General features: G+C 43.5%; 1 protein-coding gene across 2 annotated transcripts; it reads left to right on the top strand.

The window, feature by feature from the left end:
- ube2e1 (ubiquitin-conjugating enzyme E2E 1) lies at positions 1-19143 on the top strand. Of its 2 annotated transcripts, none has more exons than XM_060865716.1 (6): positions 1-169; positions 2004-2182; positions 3223-3273; positions 13747-13879; positions 16195-16342; positions 18613-19143. In XM_060865716.1, the coding sequence occupies exons 2-6, from the start codon at positions 2013-2015 to the stop codon at positions 18708-18710; spliced, it is 600 nt and encodes a 199-aa protein (XP_060721699.1). In that variant the 5' UTR covers positions 1-169; positions 2004-2012; the 3' UTR covers positions 18711-19143. The 2 variants fall into 2 exon arrangements, with proteins under 2 accessions (XP_060721699.1, XP_060721700.1); XM_060865717.1 differs by lacking the exon at positions 1-169 and adding an exon at positions 461-650.
- The last annotated feature ends 579 nt before the right edge of the window (positions 19144-19722 follow it).

Here is a 19722-nt window from a genome sequence, read left to right as displayed (position 1 = left end):
CAAACGCTTATGAGTGTTTTATTCGCCTCACACGGCCTGTAAAAGGACGGTTTCCGTGCTGCCGCTGTTGGCTTGTGCCGGATCGCCACGGCACTTCCGCTCGGCGCGAGGGCGAATACAAACACGCGCGTCCAGGCGACGGAAGAGGCTCGCGCAGACACAAAGAAAGGTAGCCAAGTGGGTGAAAGGTTTCATGTAATTGTGTTTTTATTTCATCAATAATCGGCTTCACTGTTTATCGTTAAATGTCCGTGATGAAATCGAGAGAGAGAGAGAGAGAGAGAGAGAGACTCGGGTCTGTTGTTGTTGGATAGTCGCGTGCTTGAGCACGAGACGCCGTGAGGATACGTAGCGTTCGGGCTGTTCGACGTCGTTTAGATGTCGGTTTGTTTGTTTGTTTATTTATTTATTTGTTTATAGTAGCTGGAGCAAAGGAAGCCTTTACATATGACCGCAAAAGTTTGTTGAACTCGAGGACGGAGAAGGAAAAGTGAAGCGAATCCCGAGTCGATTCGTCGCCCAGTCGGTTATTCGGTTCAGCTTGCTAGCTTTAATTAGTCACTTGTAGCGTTGTTTATTGTTTTTGTGTCGAACTGGTTGCCGTTTGTGTCGAGATAAACATCGGCTTCAATTACAGAGCAAACTCAGGGGTCAGTGTGAGCTAATCTCGGTTTAAACTGGGGTATGACATGAATCACCGACTCTTAGATAACAGGGCTGTTTAAATTGTATTTCTCTCTCTCTCTCTCGCTCTGTCTGTCTCTTGCTCTCTCTCGCTCTGTCTGTCTCTCTATCTGTCTCTTGCTCTCTGTCTGTCTGTCTGTCTGTCTCTCTATCTGTCTCTTGCTCTCTGTCTGTCTGTCTCTCTCTGTCTCTTGCTCTCTCTCTGTCTCTTGCTCTCTCTCTGTCTCTTGCTCTCTCTCTGTCTCTTGCTCTCTCTCTGTCTCTTGCTCTCTCTCTGTCTCTTGCGCTCTCTCTGTCTCTCTTGCTCTCTCTCTTGCTCTCTTGCTCTCTCTCTTGCTCTCTCTTTCTCTCTTTCTCTTGCTTTCCCTCTTTCTCCCTTGCTCTCTCTCTGTGTCTGTCTCTCTCTCTCTCTTTCTCTCTCTCTCTCTCTCTCTGTCTCTTTCTCTCTCTCTCTCTCTCTCTCTCTCTCTCTCTCTCTCTCTCTCTCTCTGTCTCTCTCTCGCTCTCTCTTTCTCTCGCTCTGTCTCTTTCTGTCTCTCGCTCTGTCTCTCGCTCTGTCTCTTGCTCTGTCTCTTGCTCTGTCTCTTGCTCTCTCTCGCTCTGTCTCTTGCTCTCTCTCGCTCTGTCTCTTGCTCTCTCTCGCTCTGTCTCTTGCTCTCTCTCGCTCTGTCTCTTGCTGTCTCTTGCTCGCTCTGTCTCTTGCTCGCTCTGTCTCTTGCTCGCTCTGTCTCTTGCTCGCTCTGTCTCTTGCTGTCTCTTGCTCGCTCTGTCTCTTGCTGTCTCTTGCTCGCTCTGTCTCTTGCTGTCTCTTGCTCGCTCTGTCTCGCTCTGTATCTTGCTCGCTCTGTCTCTTGCTCGCTCTGTCTCGCTCTGTCTCTTGCTCGCTCTGTCTCGCTCTGTCTCTTGCTCGCTCTGTCTCTCTCTCTCTTGCTCGCTCTGTCTCTCTCTGTCTTTTGCTCGCTCTGTCTCTCTCTGTCTTTTGCTCGCTCTGTCTCTCTGTCTTTTGCTCGCTCTGTCTCTCTCTGTCTTTTGCTCTCTCTGTCTCTTGCCTCTCCCTCTTGCTCTCCCTCTTGCTCGCTCTCTCTCTCTCTCTCTCTCTCTCTCTCTCTCTCTCTCTCTCTCTCTCTTGCTCTCTCTCTCTCTTGCGCTCTCTCTCTCTCTCTTTCTCTCTGTGTGTCTCTCTCTCCTTCTGCAAGTGTTTAAATGAGGTCACAATCCTCAGTGTTAAGTCACCACATCTATATTATAATTCTCCTTTCACACACAATCATCACATTATACTTGTCTTTTAAACATTTTTATATTTCCATTTTGTCAAGGTCGCGAGGATGTCAGACGAGGACTCACGTGCCGGCTCTAGTTCTTCCTCCTCTTCATCTTCATCGTCCTCTTCGTCCTCCGTCCGTCAGCAGTCGGAGAAAGACACACCTAGCAAGAAACGAGAGACCAAAGCCACCGTGAGCAAAAACTCCAAACTCCTGTCAACCAGCGCCAAAAGGTCAGTACCTTGACCTGCTAACCCCTTACTAACTGCTTTATCCTGATGGATATAATTCCGCCTATCCTTCAACTCTCTCTCGGTCACAGCACATTACCTACACACACGTTGGCAGTCCACCTACAGGTGTCTCAGGGAATCGGGGATTATGGAGGTGTTACGTGGCAGCGCTACTCATTATGCTGACGTGTGACTGACATTTTCTAGCGATGTTGCATGTAGAAGAATGAGACAAGATTTTAGGTTCTGGTCCAGTGAGTCATGTCCAGTGTTCGTATATTAAAGTCCAGTTCTATCGTTAGTTTGTGACACCGAAACCATTAGGACACTTAGTACAGGGTCTTGGGCAGTCTGTGGGTTGGCATGGCAACCTGCATCACGCTATTCTAAAGATTCGGTGGCTTCTTCGGGAACGATTTTCACTGATGGTGCAAATAAAACGCAGAATTTAGGTTCAGTAAGTGTCAAGTGTTCAATGTAATTTTCCCGTTTATAGAGCTGTTACATAAGTAATCACAATAGTGCTATGAGTGTTGATGTGCGCTATGGCATGCTAACAGTAAGCGTTATATCCTCAAGCACTTTTATCAGCAGGAAGTCGAATGGTGGAATTGTGGCAAATGTAGTATAACATTTAATTAAAGTGAAAAGAGACCAACACGTCTTGGACAGCATTTGAAAGCGGATGTTAGATTTAAAGATTAATATTAGTATGGGTTTCTTCTTTAACATATTTTTGGGCAAGCTCTTCCAATGCCAAACAGAACTCTGAGACAGATCGGACCATAAAAAGGCATAAAAGAGAAGAATCCTTTAAAATAGCAACTGTAGATCTGCTCACAGGCATCAAATGAGCAGGGCCAGATGTTACAGCACAGCGTTCTCCTGCCACCACAGTCATATCCTTAATGCTAAACATGATCTTACCGATGCATGAGAAACTGTAGAAAGTCTAACGGGACAAACCACATGAATGAATGACTTCAGTGTTTTAAAAACACAATTGATTAACTTGTTGTTCTTTTTTGTTTGTTTTCCAGGATTCAGAAAGAGCTAGCTGATATCATGTTGGATCCTCCACCAAACTGCAGGTAAGAGAAACATTTTTCTTTTGTGTTTGTTAAAATTTAATTATAGAGCATTACATTTGATCCAACGATTAGTAATGTAGTTGCACGATGAAATCTTAACGTTGAAGCCCAAAGATGATCTCAGAAATGTCAGCTGATCTTAGACTGGTCTCTAGAACACGTGACTCTCACACGAAAGGAGATTTTTCATATTTCTATTAAAGGGGCAATTAAAAACGCATCGTATACTTCTGATGTTGGCCGGCAGCTTGCCAGCTGTTTTGATTACAGCATCAAAGTGAGGTTAAAAAAAAGCACAGATGCATAGCTTTCCCTGCTTTTGCAGAAATTGCTGTGAGATGAGTGAAAGTAGGAAAGTTTTTCAGAGCATTTCCTATCGTTATCTGATTTTAGGACTACTTATGAAAGTGGGTCAAATCTGATTTGTTGTTGACACAGCTCAAACAAACAAAAAAAAAAACCCACCCGCTGATTCGAATCATATTGTGCTCCTTTAGCTTTCAATATGAACATAGTGTGAGGTGGATTATGAAAGGATTAACCTCTGGGAGATGATGGAAGAGCCTTCAGGACCTGCTGGTCCACTCAAAGTGCTTTTCACCCTATTTTTATTTTAATTATTTGATTTAGCTTTGTTCTTGGCTTAAAAAAAAAAAGCACGTTCTGTGTAGAGTTTCAGCAACCTGGCGATTAGGGGAAAGAGCAGACATGTCTCTACTCTCCGAAATGACTTCCTGTGTTTGTTCCCACCGTGAATTAACAATGAGTTTGAGGAGTCGTGTAGAAGTGCACTGGGTTTCCTGTTTTCTGCCTTGTTTTTGTTGAAACCCGCCGTGTCGTGTTCGTCGTCTGTTTAGCTCATGCTGAGACACCATCGTTTACACACAAACGCTATTTACTCATGGTGTGTTATTTTATTAAAGCAGTTTTTTGGCTTTGTTTTCAGCTCGCTTTTTCGGAACTCTTTTCACTTTTTGATTTTTTTTAATTAGCTGATAAGGGCTTATTTTGTAGCCGTGAGCGTAACAGGTTTAGCTGTCGCTTGTTTGTGCCTTTACTCTGCACTTCCATCAAAAAAAAGTTTCCTTTTTAGACATTTTCACAGAAGAACAGGACTTCATTTGCTGCTGAGATTGACAGCGCGCTCAGGTTTTTAAGGACGAGTCGTTCATGATCAGGATACCGTTTCAAAACGGATATCTCATGCTCAAAACACTTCTATCCTAAACTCTTGTATTGTTAATTAAAAAAAACAAACAACCTTTGATCAGAATCAGAATGAGGTTTATTGGCCAAGTGTGTTGACAAACAAGGAATTCACAAGGTTCATTTGCTCAACACTGTTACCTGAACACACACCAAGTGCATTTCTTCTCTTCATTTGGTTTTCTCCTTTCAGCCTTCAATGCTGCTAATTTCTAAAATGAAAGTACATTATTCATTTAAAAACATGAAATTAAATTAGACCGTTGGTGCTTCTGTATAAATCAGCCAACCGTCCTGCGGTACATGTTTACATGGTGTTTTAACTGGTTGTGTGAAGAGTGCCGTCTGCATGCTGAGCACCTGAGCTGTGCTCTGCTGCTGTCTGGACTTTAACATGAGAACTGATTCGGTGTTCATCTGCAGCTTCGCGCGTGTTCTCTCACTCTCGTTTCATGTCAAGTACAGGCGCATCTCAATAGATTAGAATGTCGTGGAAAAGTTCATTTATTTCAGTAATTCAACTCAAATAGTGAAATTATATAAACCAGTACACACACTGAAGTAGTTTAAGTCTTTGGTTCTTTTAATGGTGATGATTTTGGCTCACATTTAACAAAAACCCACCAATACACCATCTCAAAAAATTATAATACTTTATAAGACATTTTTAGTGAATTGTTGGCCTTCTGGAAAGTATGTTCATTTACTGTATGTGTACTTGATACTTGGTTGGGGCTCCTTTTGCTTTAATTACTGCCTTATTAATTCATGTGGCATGGATGTGATCAGTCTGTGGCACTGCTGAGGTGGTATGGAAGCCCAGGTTTCTCTGACATTCTGTGCTTGTTGTGTACTTTATTATTTAAAGTTCACAACAAGATATTTTTAGGTAATTTGTCAAAAATAAATTATTTTAGTATGACTATTTAAACTACAGCCATCTCAATAATTGGCAAACATTCAGGCTGCAGTCTAATGAGAGAAATGACATTTTGTTAGATTTGGTGAGATCAGTGAAGTCAGTATGTTGTCAGAGCAATACACATGCAGTGGTGCAGGATTACTCGTTATAGCGATATTCACGTAAATAGATCTTGCGCAGTCGAGCAGGGTTAATGAATGTTTTATTTATTTATTTATTTTTAAATTCCTGATAAAATACTTACATTATCATCCTGTCAGTCATCACGTCTCACAGGAGAGGCTGCTCGCACCGTTCGTCTAACGTCACGTGACACTTGCTCCATGCCGAACGGCACGGACTCGCATCACTTCGTAACTCTAGGATTTGTTTGTCCGACTAAACTTCTTAGAGATGTTTTTCACACCAGGTGACTACATTCCTGCACATGTAATATAGAGTATGTACTTTTTTTACTTTACGTTTCTTGCCTCTTCATCAAATACTTTTTATAATCTATATTGTGACTCCTGCTGTGTGATGAAATATCTTAAAGTTTTTGTCAAATCTTTCACCACTAGTGCAATCTATACTTAAAAAAAAATATATATTTATATGAAATAAAACAATTCCCCCAGCCCACCCTCTTTGGTGTGTGCAAGACATGTAGTTCTATACAATAGCAATTTGCTAGACGCATGTGGAAACGATAATCAAGATCCTGTAGCCACCTTTGTTCAGTTTCACTTTGTGTGCAGGTGAATGCAACAGCTTCGTCACTGGAGCTTTTGAGGTCTTGGTGGTTAATCCGTTGGGGCTTTACTGGGTTATAATACACAAACACGTACAGTCAGCGTGTGTGGTTTAGACCGTTAGGTCAGAGGTGGCTATAAGCGGGTGAAGTTCATGTTTTTGAGCGCTAGTGAGCTCGACCCTGTGCACTTCAGGAGCTTCTTCTTGCAAGCTTCACCCTGTGATCTTGTCTGTGATTGTGTCCTGTGGAAATGATTAGTTTCCTGTTGGTGACAGATTTTCCTTGTTTAATCCAGCAGACTATAGTTGATTCACGATATTTTTTTATTTTTTGTGTTTAGTTGATGGATTAGACTGTGCAGTCTATGCATGTGATGAGTTGGATAATGACACACAGCAGGGGCATGACACATTTATTTATCCCCCATGTGTGCTTTTTTTAAATACATCAAGACATACCAAGGCTTTATTACATTACCAATATTGCTCTCAAGAGTTGTATTTTTTGTGGCTTTTCAGCTCTTTTTACCTCTACTGTGCTGTTCCTTCTCTCATGCTCAATCTTCTCTCTCGCTCTGCTCACGCTAGTCAGTTTTTGCACTTTCTGGTTTTATTACCTCTTTAATATGCATGTTAATTAAGCCGCCTAGTAAACACTGCTGTATAGCTGCACTTATGCGGTATGACTTCTGAATCTTAAGCCCTATTCGGATATGATTACATTTACAAGGGGTCCTGGGATGGTTCCCCTCCGGGATTTTATTTCAGTTCAGATCGGCTGTCTGATGTCTGCATTTTGGTAGAGAAACACAAACCCAGTTGCTGTTTTCAGTTAAATTAAGAGGCACGTCAGTGATTTTCTGTGCAGATGTCACCTCAGATGTTTGACTGTTGCTACTTGACATATTAAGTCTTAAATTAATCTTGTGTCCACAGGGTTCATAGACCTAAACAACCTGCTTGAAACTTGTTCCTCCTGTGTTCATTTTTTTTTATTGCTGTCAAAATGCGAGTGTTTTGTGTGAGAAATTTATTACATTCATCCTGATCATAACAAATCCATTCCAAATATGGCTTTTTAGTCCACTGTGATGTCCAATGATGTTTACTCCAAGTATAGTTCAATATCTGCCAACCTTTCCGCATTTTATATCGGCACGCCGCGATCGAACACCAGTGTTCCGCTTGTACCGATGCAGCCTGGTAGCTCCGCCCCCTTCCACAATCTCATGAGTCGTCCTTACTTTGTCAAGATAAATGAAGAACATTTTAAGTTTTTTTAAATTGCAGGAAAATCTCAATGAACAGAACTTTCATTTTCTATAAACATAGAGACGGTCAGTCTTTATTTATTAGGGATTCTACTGAAATATACGTCACTCACATGTACTTAATGGTTTTCCAAAGTCAAGTGACTATTTAAAACTCCTCTGCTGAGCAGCTACAGTTAAATAAACTATAATAACTAAATAAACTCGGAGGCACACGGTGCTTGTTCTGGATGCTTGGTGTTACTGATCTGTGTGCTCCACTAGCTGGCGTAACAATCTAGCAATATCTTTATTCTGAACAATGCCGTGTCTCACATTCGACTTCAGACTCAACCTATCCACACCGACATCCATTATGTTCTCAAGCTTGTCATGTTAAATGCGACTTCTCCAAAAGGACAGACGATCTAGTTAGATTTAATTTCTATTTAATTCCGTTCCTACGCTGCTTTAACAGGAGCAAATAGAAATGTGAGTTCATCACCTAGCACGAATGCTGTGAGACCGTGAGCTCTGGATCTCCTTATCGCCAGTCGTTCTGCTCTGGTGTTTCTCTTATTCCCTCTTTCATCTCCCAACACATGCATGCCTTACACTCTCTCTCACTCACTCACTCACTCACTTGCACACACTCTCTTTCTCTCTCATTTTCTCTCTTTCTCTCTCCCTTTCTCTCTCACGCTTTCTTACTTTCCCTGCTTTCATCGTTTTTGTTTCCCTCCGTTATTTTTCTCTAACGCAAAGGACAAACGCAAAGAGGGAATAAAATTTTTATATATATATATATATATATATATATATATATATATATATATATATATATATATATATATATATATATATATATATCCCTCTTTGCGTTTGTCCTTTCACCACTTCATTGTCTTTCCTCTTTCTCTAATTTGTCTCATGTGCTTCTCATAGTCTCGTTCTGTTTTTCCCGGTGTCTCTGCCATCCTTCCAACTCTTTCCCCTTGGTGTGGATTTTGGCCGATGGGTGTCTGTCACACATTTGGGATTCCTCACATTCCGGCACCGCAGGCTGACTCGAGAGGCCGAGACCGAAATTAAAAACAGCGTGCTTCTCTAATTGCCCTGCTTGTGCTCTGCGCCGCCGAGCCCAGGGGTGTTTTGTAGGCCTTTTCTGTTTTTGCTCCTCCTTAGGGGCAAACAGCTTGATGGGCTGCTTGTTGTCCCATAAAGTGTGTGTGTGTGTGTGTGTGTTACAAAACCCCTGGGTGTTGTGACCTTTTTCGTTGTAACACTACAGTGAGCTAATGTTTATAGATGCAGTCAAAGCAGCAGCAGAGGATCACTGACGCTACACAAGGCTGAAATCAGACCTGATGTGGATTCCCCCTTTTAATGCCCATTCCTCTGGATCTGTTTATCCTGGCAGAGATTTTGAAGCTCTGTCGCTTGAAATTCAATGCAATTGCCTACAGAAATTTCATCGTAATCAGTTAAGAGGTTGCACGGCCGCATGGTAAACGTGTTTTGAGAGCTGAAGTCAGTCACGGGTGGATGATTGGCACCCGGAGCGATGCTCTGCACCTGATGAAGTGTTTCTCATCAAAGAAACCCTACTGAGAAACCTCTTTAGGAAATGTGCCTCTTATGTAAGATGTGAGCAATATAGTGAATTTGTTGCATTTTATTTTCAGGGGAAAAAAGGCTATAAGAAGCAGTTCGTGTAACGAGAGGTTTTGTAGGTGTTTATTTGCTCGTGCATTGAAACGGCGTTACGTGGCTTCCTTGAATTGTTTGCTTGCATATAAACATCAGATGACTCAAAACCTGACGATTCACTAACAGCTTCGGCTTCTGTGCTGTGTAACACAAACTCCCCGCAGTTCTTACTGACTCGTTCAGACTCATTTATAGGACTAACGTGCGTCTCTTCTGTTTAGCTATTGATCGACTCATAGTGTAGGTGATTGGTAGTTTATTAAGATGTCTGGATTTTTACTGGATTTGTACTCGAGATTACACACGTTTACACCAGATTTGAACTTCCTAGTGTGAGACACACGAGTGGATTCGGTGTTGAAATCACACAGGTACGGTAGCTGGTGTCTGGGGAACTCTAATCTCTTTTGTGAGTTAATTATTTTAGTTGAACATTGTCATATCAGTTATGTTGAAATGAAATTATTTAGTGGAGTTTCTTGTTAATGTTTTTAAAATCACTGGCCCTGATATTTAGCACATATTTCTGGGTAATTTATCAGCTTCTCTTCAGGAAATCATGCACTTGGGCTCGTCGTCATAGACCACTTTGTGTTCACAATCGACCCCTTTCTTAATAATTACTGTTAAATTACCAAAGTGTGTGTGTGAGCGGTGTGTGTGTGTGTGTGTGTGTGTGTGAGCGGTGTGTGTGTGTGTGTGAGCGGTGTGTGTGTGTGTGAGCGGTGTGTGTGTGTGTGTGAGCGGTGTGTGTGTGTGTGAGCGGTGTGTGTGTGTGTGTGAGCGGTGTGTGTGTGTGTGTGTGAGCGGTGTGTGTGTGTGTGTGAGCGGTGTGTGTGTGTGTGTGTGAGCGGTGTGTGTGTGTGTGAGCGGTGTGTGTGTGTGTGTGTGAGCGGTGTGTGTGTGTGTGTGAGCGGTGTGTGTGTGTGTGTGAGCGGTGTGTGTGTGTGTGTGTGAGCGGTGTGTGTGTGTGTGTGTGAGCGGTGTGTGTGTGTGTGAGCGGTGTGTGTGTGTGTGTGTGTGAGCGGTGTGTGTGTGTGTGTGTGTGAGCGGTGTGTGTGTGTGTGTGAGCGGTGTGTGTGTGTGTGTGAGCGGTGTGTGTGTGAGCGGTGTGTGTGTGAGCGGTGTGTGTGTGTGTGTGAGCGGTGTGTGTGTGTGTGAGCGGTGTGTGTGTGAGCGGTGTGTGTGTGTGTGTGAGCGGTGTGTGTGTGTGTGTGAGCGGTGTGTGTGTGTGTGTGTGAGCGGTGTGTGTGTGTGTGTGAGCGGTGTGTGTGTGTGTGTGAGCGGTGTGTGTGTGTGTGTGAGCGGTGTGTGTGTGAGCGGTGTGTGTGTGAGCGGTGTGTGTGTGAGCGGTGTGTGTGTGAGCGGTGTGTGTGTGAGCGGTGTGTGTGTGAGCGGTGTGTGTGTGAGCGGTGTGTGTGTGAGCGGTGTGTGTGTGTGTGTGAGCGGTGTGTGTGTGTGTGTGAGCGGTGTGTGTGTGTGTGTGAGCGGTGTGTGTGTGTGTGTGAGCGGGGTGTGTGTGTGTGAGCGGGGTGTGTGTGTGTGAGCGGGGTGTGTGTGTGTGAGCGGGGTGTGTGTGTGAGCGGGGTGTGTGTGTGTGAGCGGGGTGTGTGTGTGTGAGCGGGGTGTGTGTGTGTGAGCGGGGTGTGTGTGTGTGAGCGGGGTGTGTGTGTGTGAGCGGGGTGTGTGTGTGTGAGCGGGGTGTGTGTGTGAGAGGGGTGTGTGTGTGAGCGGTGGGTGTGTGTGAGCGGTGTGTGTGTGTGAGCGGTGGGTGTGTGTGTGGGTTCGGTGTGTGTGTGTGAGCGGTGTGTGTGTGTGAGCGGTGTGTGTGTGTGAGCGGTGTGTGTGTGTGAGCGGTGTGTGTGTGTGAGCGGTGTGTGTGTGTGAGCGGTGTGTGTGAGCTGTGTGTGTGTGTGTGTGAGCGGTGTGTGTGTGTGTGTGAGCGGTGTGTGTGTGTGTGTGAGCGGTGTGTGTGTGTGTGAGCGGTGTGTGTGTGTGTGTGCGGGGTGTGTGTGTGTGAGCGGTGTGTGTGTGTGAGCGGTGTGTGTGTGTGAGCGGTGTGTGTGTGTGAGCGGTGTGTGTGTGTGAGCGGTGTGTGTGTGTGAGCGGTGTGTGTGTGTGAGCGGTGTGTGTGTGTGAGCGGTGTGTGTGTGTGAGCGGTGTGTGTGTGTGAGCGGTGTGTGTGTGTGAGCGGTGTGTGTGTGTGAGCGGTGTGTGTGTGTGAGCGGTGTGTGTGTGTGAGCGGTGTGTGTGTGTGAGCGGTGTGTGTGTGTGAGCGGTGTGTGTGTGTGAGCGGTGTGTGTGTGTGAGCGGTGTGTGTGTGTGAGCGGTGTGTGTGTGAGCGGTGTGTGTGTGTGAGCGGTGTGTGTGTGTGAGCGGTGTGTGTGTGTGAGCGGTGTGTGTGTGTGAGCGGTGTGTGTGTGTGAGCGGTGTGTGTGTGTGAGCGGTGTGTGTGTGTGAGCGGTGTGTGTGTGTGAGCGGTGTGTGTGTGTGAGCGGTGTGTGTGTGTGAGCGGTGTGTGTGTGTGAGCGGTGTGTGTGTGTGAGCGGTGTGTGTGTGTGAGCGGTGTGTGTGTGTGAGCGGTGTGTGTGTGTGAGCGGTGTGTGTGTGTGAGCGGTGTGTGTGTGTGAGCGGTGTGTGTGTGTGAGCGGTGTGTGTGTGTGAGCGGTGTGTGTGTGTGAGCGGTGTGTGTGTGTGAGCGGTGTGTGTGTGTGAGCGGTGTGTGTGTGTGAGCGGTGTGTGTGTGTGAGCGGTGTGTGTGTGTGAGCGGTGTGTGTGTGTGAGCGGTGTGTGTGTGTGAGCGGTGTGTGTGTGTGAGCGGTGTGTGTGTGTGAGCGGTGTGTGTGTGTGAGCGGTGTGTGTGTGTGAGCGGTGTGTGTGTGTGAGCGGTGTGTGTGTGTGAGCGGTGTGTGTGTGTGAGCGGTGTGTGTGTGAGCGGTGTGTGTGAGCGGTGTGTGTGAGCGGTGTGTGTGAGCGGTGTGTGTGAGCGGTGTGTGTGAGCGGTGTGTGTGTGTGTGAGCGGTGTGTGTGTGTGTGAGCGGTGTGTGTGTGTGAGCGGTGTGTGTGTGTGTGAGCGGTGTGTGTGTGTGTGAGCGGTGTGTGTGTGTGTGAGCGGTGTGTGTGTGTGAGCGGTGTGTGTGTGTGAGCGGTGTGTGTGTGTGAGCGGTGTGTGTGTGTGAGCGGTGTGTGTGTGTGAGCGGTGTGTGTGTGTGAGCGGTGTGTGTGTGTGAGCGGTGTGTGTGTGTGAGCGGTGTGTGTGTGTGAGCGGTGTGTGTGTGTGAGCGGTGTGTGTGTGTGAGCGGTGTGTGTGTGTGAGCGGTGTGTGTGTGTGAGCGGTGTGTGTGTGTGTGAGCGGTGTGTGTGTGTGTGAGCGGTGTGTGTGTGTGTGAGCGGTGTGTGTGTGTGAGCTGTGTGTGTGTGTGTGTGTGTGTGAGCGGTGTGTGTGTGTGTGTGTGTGAGCGGTGTGTGTGAGCGGTGTGTGTGTGTGTGTGAGCGTGTGTGAGCGGTGTGTGTGTGTGTGTGAGCGGTGAGAGATGAGTAATTTTAGTTTAGTATTTGCACTCGGTATTGTGGCCTAATGTACTGTTATTTATATTTTTGTACCTTGAGGTGAGTTTTTTTCACCTCACTGTTATAGCACAGAATGTTGTGCTCGATTTAGTCATTTATTCGATGGTGTTATTTCTCATTCTATGCATAACTTGTATATCTGGCTGTGAAACGTGCCACATTGCACCGCATGCTAATGGCTTCATTGATCTCTCTTTAAATTAGTTGCTGTTGGAAAGGAGGAATCCCCTAAGAACAGCACAGTTATGTAACTATGAGCCTGTGTGTAGATTCCTTTTTTTTTTTTTTTTTTTTAAATGGCCATATATGGTGGATGAGAAATGATTCGATATTGCTATCCTGTTGTAACCGACGGTGATGCATAAATTCTTCGAATTTCAATACGTTCTCCAAACGGGTTTCTAAAACAGGTTTGTCTACGCTTGAGGCACACCGGCTTAAACAAACCAGACTTCCCCTTCACTATCCAGCAGCAGGCGTGAAACTTCTCGTCTGAGTGACAATGTCCTCAAGTCTGTTTGTCTTCTCGACATTAGGACTGTAACGTGCAGCGTGAAATAAAATCGTTTCTAAATTTGCTGCCTTTTTGAGATGACTTGTAATATCAGACAAAATTAGAATTAATTGCTTTACAAGGTCATCATTATTTACAATGCTGAACTCCATACTAACTGTGTAAAGCTCTGGCTTCCACACGATGGACCATTTTGTAGCTTTTGTACTACAAAATACTACATTATTACATTAAAAATAGAATGAATAGAAATGACAAGAAGTAATCGAATATTTGTCTGATCCTTATTCTCTATAGTATAAGTAAACCTTGTGTGTGTATGTATGTATGTATGTATGTATGTATGTGTGTATATATATATATATATATATATATATATATATATATATATATATATATATATATATATATATATATATATATATATATATATATATATAAAATAAATAAAATTAGATGTGTAGACACATTTTTCTAACCATCTTTTGTCATTAACATCAGCTAGAATTTAAGATCTTAAAAAAATCATGCCTCATTTATTAATTAATGAATTTATTTATTTATTTAAGCGCTGGCCCAAAAGGAGACAACATCTACGAGTGGAGGTCTACCATCCTGGGTCCTCCAGGCTCTGTGTATGAAGGAGGAGTCTTCTTCCTCGACATCGCCTTCACTCCAGACTACCCCTTCAAGCCACCCAAGGTGAGAAGCTTCCTGTGAAATAGATTCTTCCACTCTGGGTAACGAGCCTAAAACAGACTCTCACTGTGTGGTTTTGATTTGTTTTTGAGTGCCGGGATTCATTGCGCGTATTTGTGCCAAATTTAAACCAATAACACAATTCTGCTTCTCGCTGCTGATGTTTTAAGATGATACGGTTACAGGAAATTATAGCAAAACCTGCAGAAACGCAGGCCATACATGGACCTTCCCAGCCAGTTCTAAAGGAGCACAATGCTATTCATGTCGAATTCTGCACTACTATTATGGCCAAGGTGTTTATCATTACAGCATTTCAGTGCCTGTGGTATCTTTACATAATGGCATTAGATTCAGTATGTGCTGCAGCTCAGACTGATTAATACGTGTTCATGCTATCGTCCGTCAGCACGAGTGTTAAACCAGTATGTTTATAATGCCACCAAACGGACTGTAATGACAGAGTAAAGCTGCTCTGGGGATTATAGCAGAGGGATCAGGAGAACACCAAATGACAGTGCTGCCATATTTACACAAAGCCATGAGGTCACTGGATATTTTAGTGGTGGTGATAAAACCTATTGTGTTGCTTTTATAGACCTGTTACTTGTAGCAGGTTTTTGTTAGCTTAGTATTTAGGCTCCGAGTTTCCTTTCCGGTTTCTCCACTCGATGGTATTAAACATGTCTTAGTTTGTAAACGCTGCTCTTTTCTGATGTCAGTCATGGACAGATGCCTATGATAAATGAGGTGTTAGATTTGTTCCACATTTGGTTCATGACGTTTGAGCTACTGCTTTTCCCCCTATTTATTTATTTATTTATTTTTGTTTAAATTACTCGTGCGATCGCCTGATCCATATATCCTCCATGCCTAGAATCACAAAAGTTTTCAATGCTATTTTTCCCCTCCCATATGACTCAATTTACATAATTAACATGGAAAAACCTAGTTTTTAAACATTTTAATTATAGAGCCAAGCTGTTGGGCTTGTTTTAGTCTAAGAATAACAAAGGGGAAATGCATGTTAAATGACTAGACTTAAGTTTGGCTGTCTTGTAATTGCACACAAACATCTGTCACTAAAAAGATCCCCGACCATCTGAAGAGGTTTTGTGTTGCGCTCTATAAATATAGCGGGGGATGATTCAAAGACTGAATTAGGACTTTATTTTATTAGTACAGTTAAATTCTAATAAACACCAGTAAAGTCAAACCGCACTTTATATTATTAAAGAAGGAAATTTGGTGCAATATATCCATCCAGAGAACAAGAACTTTAATGAAATGAATGAAACCGATGTCATTTTGTATTACATTCTTTCCAAACCAATTCCACACTTAACATGGAACATTTAGAGGTTTGCATCACCAAATGTTCGTGGCAACAGGCTGGTTTTTACTGACATGATGCAAGCATAAACGGGAAAGACTAAAGCCATGTTAATCAACAGGCCTCGATTCCAGTTCCTGCCCCACACACAGTGCAGCTTGGGATTGTCTGTTGATTCATTGATCATTAACAGTGACTTTATTGAGTGGATTTTAAGAAATTCCCAAAGGTTTTGACCTCCTGACCTTCACACTTGCACATGTGCTTGTTGAAAGTCCTACTTTTAGATGAAATCCCCTTTACTGAGATGTTAGTGCGTGGCTATGTGGATTTGTGTATGTTCAGACAAAATAGCATTTGTGAGATCAGACGGTGATGGGTGAAGCTCTGTACAGGACCTTTTGAGTTTATCTACACTATCTTTGGCTTACCATGTGTTCATGGAGCTCACTTTGTGCATGCTGGAACAGGTTTGGGCCTCTTAGATGTAGACTTTGGCACAAAGATCTATTTGTGTGATGGTCAGATTTCTGTATAAACTTTTGTCCATTTAGAGTAACTGCAGGAGAATGTGAATAGCTATTTAAATATCTAAAGCTGACCCATAAATCTGATCTGAAAGTCCTAAAGTTCCACTAAAAGAAAATATGAAAACGTTTCCTTACACAATGTGCAGGGTGTAGAATTCCCTTCAGCTAGTCTGAACTATTACTGGATTAATGAAGTCTCACATTCTAACATTTCTGCTTGCGTTTCGTTACTCTCGGCCTCAGCACTGTTGTCACCCACTTCAACACCCACAGCAGGGATTATCTAGTGTACAAGTCGACTAGTCTACAAGACCCTCCGTCTACACGACCCTCTGTGTACATGATGATTAAACTGAAAATGGATTTGGAGTTTAAAAATGGCCTGGGCCAATGGGCCATCTTGTTAATGGGCTAACATAACCTAAGGTGTGTGTGTGTGTGTGGTCTGCTCACAGGTGACGTTTCGTACCAGAATCTACCACTGCAACATTAACAGTCAGGGAGTGATCTGCCTTGACATCCTGAAGGACAACTGGAGCCCAGCGCTAACCATCTCCAAGGTGCTGCTGTCCATCTGCTCTCTCCTCACAGACTGCAACCCCGGTAAGATGTCTAGTAACCTCCTATTACAGTCCTGAAAAACCTATGAAGAGCAAGGCCTTGTTTTGCAGGAAAAAGAAGAAATGGTGTTAAGTCAGTGTAAGAATGTGAATTGTATGTTGCATCAGTTATAGTTATGGGTTTCTACAGAGGGCACAACACCATGATGTAATACGAATAGCACATGGCTCAATGTGTGTTTGGCAGGTGCTGTGCTCAGAATCACAAGCTTTGGGTACAGAAAAGCATATAATCTAAGTCTAGGCCTTTTTTTTTTTTGCCTTTTTGGACCGTACGAATAAAATGAAAGAAAGCCTCCTCTCTGAGACCAAAACAACAATCTAAAGCACAGGTTCCCAACCCTGCTCCTGGAGTGCACCCAAGCCTGCACGCTTTAATCTTCTCCCATGCTCTAACCCACTTTGGGTGTGTTGGAGCAGATCTGGACATGCGAGTCAGGAAGGAGAATTAAGTTTGCTTTAATTCAAGGAGAAGATTACCACCTGAACCAGAGATCACTTGTGTATCTTCTCACTTGAATAACACTAGCCTTTGTCTTCGGATGTTCCCGACATTCAAGTTCTTAGTAACTTGCCCATCAGAATCATTTGATCTGTTCTGGTCGGTACAACATGCACGTTCCTCACAATCCTTTCAGTGTAACCGTTTGCTCCACAAATGTTACGAGAATCACAGCGGTCCAATTTAGTTTTATATCCAATCTGGTCCAATCGAGTCTTTAGGGGCTTTTTACACCTGGTCACTTCATGCGTTTTCTGTGAGCCGATAGCTATCCGATGGTAAATAGACCAGGTCTAAATGCCCTCCGAAACGTTTTCGAGATTGATATCAATCAGATTGTTCAAACCACTTCAGGAGGTGGTCTGGGACGCATTTCAGATGTAACTGGACAGGTGTAAATGAATGTGGTTGTTCAAGACACATACTTCAGTGCTGTACTCCTCCCAAATGGAAGTACGTCATTCGCAAGTGATCTTTCACCCAGGTGTCCTGTTGGGTCTTAAAATGCACTGCTGCCGCCAGCGAAAACACAGCAAACAGTAAATGCTGTTTTTTGTAGCATAACAGTCAGAAGTTTTTTCGTCTTCTTTTTGATTGCATTCTGAAAACCGCATACACCAAAGCGTGTTCCATTTCAATTACCCCGGAAATGAGGTAAAATATATTTGCATTTTGGGCGGGAGTAGAAAGATCGGATTGATATCCGATTCGCCGAGACGCATTTATGTGGCCTGATGTAAATGGAACAGTTTTAACAAATCAGATAGCTATCAGATCAGAGAAAACACATGAAGTGACCAGGTGTAAAAAGGCCCTTAGATAGAGATCAATAAGGTGTTGAGTCTCCTCCATTGGACAGAACACCTTGAGAATCTGAAACGGGTAATAACGTGACAACCAACAGTGTTACTCATTATGTGGCACGTAGAGCAGATCATTTCCACACATGATGTAGAGCACACCATGACCCCAAACCACTGAGGACCAGTGACGGGCTCTATGGAGCAAAGCAGCTTTCACACTTCACTTAAACGTTCACTAAAAATATGTGCAGGTGTGAAACTGTCTTAAAACATGCCAGACAGGGGAAGAGTGCTCCAGGACCTGAGCTTATAACATGTTCTCTAAATCAGTGGTTTGCTTTTTATTTTTAAATACTGACTCATTTTTAAAGTGAAACAGAATCCAGTCCCTACACACAGCTGAATAGCTGATGACGGATCTTGCTAATTTGTTCTCTGGGATTTTAAACTCGTAACCCTTTAGTCATTAGCACAGAACCGTAACGGCTGAGCTACCACAGGCAATAACGAACTGTAAACCGAAGCTAGTGACCTTTTGACTCTTGGATCTTGATGGGATAAAACTCCAGGAATAACTCGTCTCTCATGTGGTCTTGGGCTGAAGCTGCAGCGTTGCCAGTCATGGCCGTATGCTGGAGCTCGGCCCGTAACAAGACCTAGAATATAGCAGACTTTTAAGCTCTGGCAGTTTCAGGTGTGAGCATTCATCCAGCTGTTTAATGCTCATGTATGCTGCTGCAGACATGTTTTGTTGATATTGTAATGAAAGCGATTTACTTTATTTCTATAAAGGAAAATGTGACACAGTGAGTATCTGGTGGAATTTTTTCCAGACTAATAAAGCACATCCTGCATTTATCACCGCACCCTCTTTTAAAAAAAATTAAAACATGTATGAACCTAATCATTCATTTTGTTTAAACCAAGACTGTGCTCACTCTCTTAAAGCCGACCCTCTGGTGGGAAGCATCGCCACTCAGTACACAAACAACAGACCGGAACACGACAGGATAGCCAAACAGTGGACCAAGCGCTACGCCACATAATCCCCCGCTGCAAGGGAAGAGTGCTACTGATGGAGGGATGGCTCGGGGGAGAAGGCTGTATAATGGAGAGGGGAGGGTATGTGGGTGGTGTAGGGGGTGGGAATGGGTTCAGCTGTAGGATAGAGTGTACAAGGAGTGTTTTATGGTGGAATTAATGTCTTATTTCCTGATATTGTCATTTAACGTGAACCCTTTTGTTCCCCCTCTTTGGCCCATGTAGAATTTACTTTGGCAATAACGAATCTTAACGTGTCTTCCTTTTATTTTGTTTGTTTTTCTTTCAGATTTTGTAAATTGATTTTAGTTCAGGGCTTCAAAAGGGGCCATCATTATCCATCCTGATTGCGTGTAAAAAAAAATGTCATCTGGTACAATGTCTCACTGTACAATGAATTTCTCTCCCTCTGCTTATTAAAGTTCCATTCGACGTTCACGCTCTGTCTTTGTCAGCAATGATTACTCGCAGCTCTGTGACCAAATCTGCCACAAACGCATTCGTAAAATGACTCGCTTGCATTTCTCTGGATGAGTAATGTAGTTGTGATGGTTTCATCCACAAGGGTCTTGTATTATTGTGATTCATATCAAGCAGAAAGGCTTTTATTTCTGCTTCTTTTATTAATCTGCCATTATCAGTTATATTTACAGCAGTGTTTAGTTGTTATTTGGGATTCATCAGTTCATCAGGGGTTTTTTCCTCATCTCCCCCTCATCTTTCCATGTTACTAACGATTAATCAGGGACGTCGTAGAGCAATATATTCAGCTGGGTTTCTTTCCACGGTTAACACTGTGGGCAGTATCTGCTGTTTTAAACGAAGTGCATTAGCCAACTGGAGCAAGAAAATTGAGGTTTGTTTCAAGCTTTGTTGCACAAAAATACCTTTATTTTGGATTAAAGATATTGTCAGTGTGCTATTTTCACTCATCTTGCATTGTTTATTAGATTTCACTGCTATCATGTGCTAAAATGCGCCCGTATCACAAACATGGAATCTTACAATCTTTTAAAA

Source organism: Tachysurus vachellii, chromosome 3 (assembly GCF_030014155.1).
Source record: "Tachysurus vachellii isolate PV-2020 chromosome 3, HZAU_Pvac_v1, whole genome shotgun sequence".
Lineage (NCBI taxonomy): Eukaryota > Metazoa > Chordata > Actinopteri > Siluriformes > Bagridae > Tachysurus > Tachysurus vachellii.
The sequence above is the reverse complement of the archived record's forward strand: the minus strand, read 5'-3'. Positions and strand labels throughout refer to the sequence as shown.